General features: G+C 36.7%; 1 protein-coding gene across 1 annotated transcript in view; it reads right to left on the bottom strand.

Moving 5' to 3' along the window:
- The window catches only part of LOC107710477 (gamma-aminobutyric acid receptor subunit alpha-2-like), a 74,253-nt gene extending 70,080 nt beyond the window's left edge, over positions 1–4,173 (bottom strand). The window contains exons 1-2 of the mRNA XM_016515252.1: positions 3,944–4,173; positions 3,483–3,559 (exon numbers count right to left, since the gene is read on the bottom strand). Coding sequence (XP_016370738.1) covers positions 3,483–3,544 — 62 coding nt within the window. The 5' untranslated portion in view covers positions 3,545–3,559; positions 3,944–4,173. The remainder of the gene's footprint in view (positions 1–3,482; positions 3,560–3,943) is intronic.
- Between the last annotated feature and the right edge of the window lie 684 nt (positions 4,174–4,857).

Genomic DNA, 4,857 nt, shown 5'->3' with positions numbered 1-4,857 from the left:
AGGTGACATATCATGAAAATTTGACTTTTCCAGGTTTTAAGTGCTATAATCAGGTCCCAGGTGCATCTACCAACCAAGGAAACGTGAAAAAGATTAACCCAGTAACTTTGTTTTGGTAAGCCTTTTTCTGCAGGCATCTGAGAAAACGAGCGCGTCTGATTTCGCTCCCTTGGTGACGTGGCAAAGGGATCTCATTATAATATTACCGCTCCTTAATCTGTAAGTTTCCACCCATGGCGTCGTTATTGTGTTTTGCAAGCGACAACGGTGTACCTGTTGCTAACTGCTAACTGTTCTGTCATTGGCTCCACAGACGAGCACAGAACACTATTTACAGTCCCAGCCTCAGAGGAGACAAGAGAGCAGTGGATTTATTGATAACGTAAACTTGTGTGAATGAGAACTTAGTTTAGTACTCACATGCTGTGACAGCCGATTTCTGTCCGTGTGCTTCGGATGTGTGCTATGATCTGTAGAGTATTTTGAGCTGAAATTTCACAGACACATTCTGGGGAATCAGGGTAAATCCGGGTATCTTCCGTAGAATCGTTTTTTAATTTAATGTTGAAATCTGAAAAATGAAAAACGGAACATATTTAGTTTTTCAATTGTTCAAACAAAACGAAAAATCAAGAATCTGGCTTCATTTTTCGTTTTTACGTTCAGGGATAGAAAACGAATCAACAACTTGAATATTCGATCTCTACATGTGGGCAAGAATGAAACGCCCCTCTCCGCTGATTGGTCAACCAAATATCACAACATAATAATAGTCTTAAAAGAAAACAAAAAAAAAAACATGATAATAGTCCTCCGCTTCTATTGATTCTAAACATGTTTATTTCTACTACATTTTATCTCTTTCTCTTCATCAAACAGCCAAATTAATGAATGGCTTGACACAAACCATACAGAGGCAGAGCCTTTTGGCCCTTAAGCACACCGCCTGTTTTATTATAGCTAACCACCTATTAAAATCTGTGTGGCAAAACTGCGCGACGCACTGCAGCGTGGGGAGAATGTATTGTAGTGAAGCGCAGACCACTATCAATTTATGTGAACATACAGTCATAACTTTTGTTTTAGACAATATGCTGTGTTTTAGACAAAGGAGGAACTTAAATAATATGACAGATATGAAAATAAATGACTTTGTGTGATTTACCTTCACAGCACATCTATTATTTTTCTTTTTTTGAGTTCATAGAGCTCTTTCTACAAATTAAGGAAATCATACAGTATGTTGTTATCCCACTGGCATGTGACTATTTGTTCCTCAGATTGAATTTAGTGAAATGTGAATTTGACGTCATGATTTGAAAGTGAACTCGTTTGAGTTATAACATATCCAAACCCTGAAATAACACTTCGAACAATAAGCCAGTGTCATCAGTGTCAGAAATTAACTTTCCCATAAGGGGCAATTGATTTTCAGTTTTTTATTTATGTTTTACATTTTTTTTTACCTTTTACCTTTTGTATGTCATCTTTAATGTTAAATTCTTACATCAAATAAATTAGAATAATATGACAATAGGCTGTTACCACCAGTATTCAGTGATATAGAACCTGCGTCTGAAGATGCTTTTAGATGTATTTACAGTTTAATGCTGATCAGACGGCTGTACGTGCATTTACACAGCAATTACAAATGTATAATGAAATGAGATTAATGTTTTATACAACATTTTAATACAGAAATATGAATAAAATGAAATTATACTTGAATTATGAAAGTAATATCGCCACTAGGTGGCGGTGAGTCATTCTGTTAATAACGGAGCCTTTTATTCAATCAATTCGTTCAAAATGCTTCATTCATTTATTTAGGAATAAAATCAAGCGGCTGTCTATAATAATTGGTAATTGCATTGCTGTCTATAATAATGGGTTTTTCAAAGACTCTGATTCATTTAGGAATGATACACCACTCTACTGCGAGTCAGTCACACAACGGTTCTGTGACTTTGGTTTAGTTGGCAGAGAAAATAACAATTTTGTATGCCATCAGTTAGCTGGCCAATACTCAATATTAATTAAATAAACTCATTTTATTGTCTAAAACTACCTGTGTTCACATAAATTATAGTGGTCTGCACTTGTCTACAAAACATTCTTCCCACGCTGCAGTGCATCGTGCAGCTTTGCCACACAGATTATAATAGGTGGTTAGCTATAATAATTCAGGCGGTGTGCCAAAGATGCAGACTAGTAGGTAGTTGTGAGTGCAGGTGCGAAGTAAAGTAATATTTATGAGATAAACTAATATTTCATTGGTAGGTTGCATAATTTATGCCTACACAAAAGAAAGCTCTGTCTAGGTTGACTCTGCCTCGATACGGTTTGTGTCAAGCCATTCGTTAATCTGGCTGTTTGATGAAGAGAAAGAGATAAAATGTAGTAGAAATAAACACTTTAAGAATCAATAGAAGCGGAGGACTCTTATTATGTTTTTAGGACTATTATTATGTTGTAATGTTTGGTTGACCAATCAGCGGAGAGGGGCGTTTCATTCCCGCCCACATGTAGAGATTGAATATTCAAGTTGCTTATTCGTTTTCTATCCCTGAAAGTAAAAACGAAAAATGAAGCCAAATTCTTGATTTTTCTGTTTTGTTTGAACAAATGAAAAACGAAAAATGTGCTGTTTTTTCATTTTTCAGATTTCAATATTAAATTAAAAAACGATTGGACGGAAGATACGCTGATTCTGGGGACACCAGAGACTTATATTACACATTGTAAAAAGGGGCATAATATGTTTCCTTTAAGTGTCATTCACAAATTAAATGTATTATTAAATATTCTGAAATAAAGCTTTTTTATTGCAAAATACTATTTTTCCCATGACAATAGACAAAAACATGTTCACACACACGCACACACACACACACACACATGGCAATTACAAACCACCAAGATCGCGATTACAAAAATAGGATGATAAAGTTATATTTTCTGTATGACCTTTGATGTAATATGTAAATACGTTTAATAAGATGTTTAATATTTAACAGGATTATGCATAATTAGAATTGTGAACGCTTGAATGCGTACATGTTTTTAGCTTTTAGTTAAAAAAAAAACAGCTTTGCACCTCCCCTAAATGAGAAAGCGCTCCGCATGGTTCCACGCTGTTCTACACCACCTAGAGGATTCTTCACTGATTCTGAACAAAAACCAATGATTTCACGAAGCCTCGCAAAAAAAAAAAAAAAAAACTAAGCTAATTTGCATTAAATTAAATTGCATTAATTATTCCTATTCAAATAAACATTAAGCCAGTCTTTGTCAGTCTTTGTCAGTAGAGCGATTTCTTTTGGTGACCACCGGAGTCGTGCGCGTAAAAGTCTCCAGTTACGCACGGAGACAAGAGGTTTCCAGTCAATCCCAGTATCTTCAAATTAAGGTTATAGCAATTATTTTAATGTATTGCATTCTCAAGCTCATTTAAAAAGCGAAGTCAAGACTGTCAGTCCTACCTGGTGTGCCAAAACAGCGTCAACACGAAGATGAGAAGATGAAACGCGAACCTCTCCCTCATTTCTGCCACCCAAACCTGTGTAGAAGAAGACAATTCCTCAAATCAGGTGAAGAAACTGGGATTTGTTTTAGTAAAATACTGCCAATCACACACTATGATGACGGGGTAAGTTGATCTATAGGCGCACACGGTTCCGTGCGATCCACCTGCTGATCTTAGATGATGGATCCCAGACATTTCATTAATATTTACAGAGTGCAACAATTCATGATATGAATATGAATATCCCTTACTAACATTTCAAATCGTAAGATGAGAAAACCATGACCAAGTGACCACAGCTGGCGCTGTGATGATGATTTCCACTTAAATGGCAACATATGGCTGAGTATCATTTACACACATGGCCAGAAACACAATATCCACAACGGAGCTGTACTTTATAGAGAGGACACCCACCTGTGATCCACCAGATCCGCTTTGTCCTTATGGATAAATGCTGATAAATAACAACCGGAATGTGAAAGTTTATTCCCAGCCGATGAAACCGGATCACGAGTGTTATTCAAGAGCACGCACGTGGATCGGAAACGAGCATAAATGAATTCCCATAATAATTCACTATAAAACCAGATGCATATGAGCATCACTGAGGGTCTCTGATCCTCAGCCTCGTCTCTCTCTCTCTAACTAACGCACCGACGCGCCTTGACGCGTCGTGATCTCAGATGTTCTTTACTGAATATCATACTGCTCACTGTTTATTTTTTTCTCCTGAAAGAAAGAAAGGGGGGATAAGTACAAAGAAATAGACAGATAGAGAACTGGGTCCTAAAGGCAGTTATATTAGGGCGCTGATCGCTCGCGCGCGCTCTCTCGTACACACATACACATCACATAATGACACGTTGTGTGATGGTGTACATTTATTAGCAGTAGCTATCACGTTTTTTTATTATTAGTATAGATTAGAATAGAATACAAATTATTTACTCACCATCATGTTGTTCCAAATTTGTCAGTTTTCTTGTGTCTGAGGAACACAGAGGACATTTAAAAAATGATTTCCATTTATCATTATATTGCACCATTATTCTAGGTGAAAAGTGTTCATAAAACACAGTGGAATAGATCACCACAAATTGAAAATTTGCTAGAAACGTACTCACTCTCATGCAGGCCATTCAAGATGCAGATGAGTTTGCTTTTCCATCAGAACAGATTTGGAGAAATTTAGCATTACATCACTTGCTCACCAATGGATCCTCTGCAGTGAATGGGTGCCGTCAGAATGAGAGACAAACAACTGATAAAAACATCACAATAATCCACAAGTAATCCACACGACTCCAGTCTATCCATCATCTTGTGAA

This window comes from Sinocyclocheilus rhinocerous, unplaced genomic scaffold (genome assembly GCF_001515625.1).
Source record: "Sinocyclocheilus rhinocerous isolate Xijiao unplaced genomic scaffold, SAMN03320098_v1.1 scaffold297, whole genome shotgun sequence".
Lineage (NCBI taxonomy): Eukaryota > Metazoa > Chordata > Actinopteri > Cypriniformes > Cyprinidae > Sinocyclocheilus > Sinocyclocheilus rhinocerous.
The sequence above is the reverse complement of the archived record's forward strand: the minus strand, read 5'-3'. Positions and strand labels throughout refer to the sequence as shown.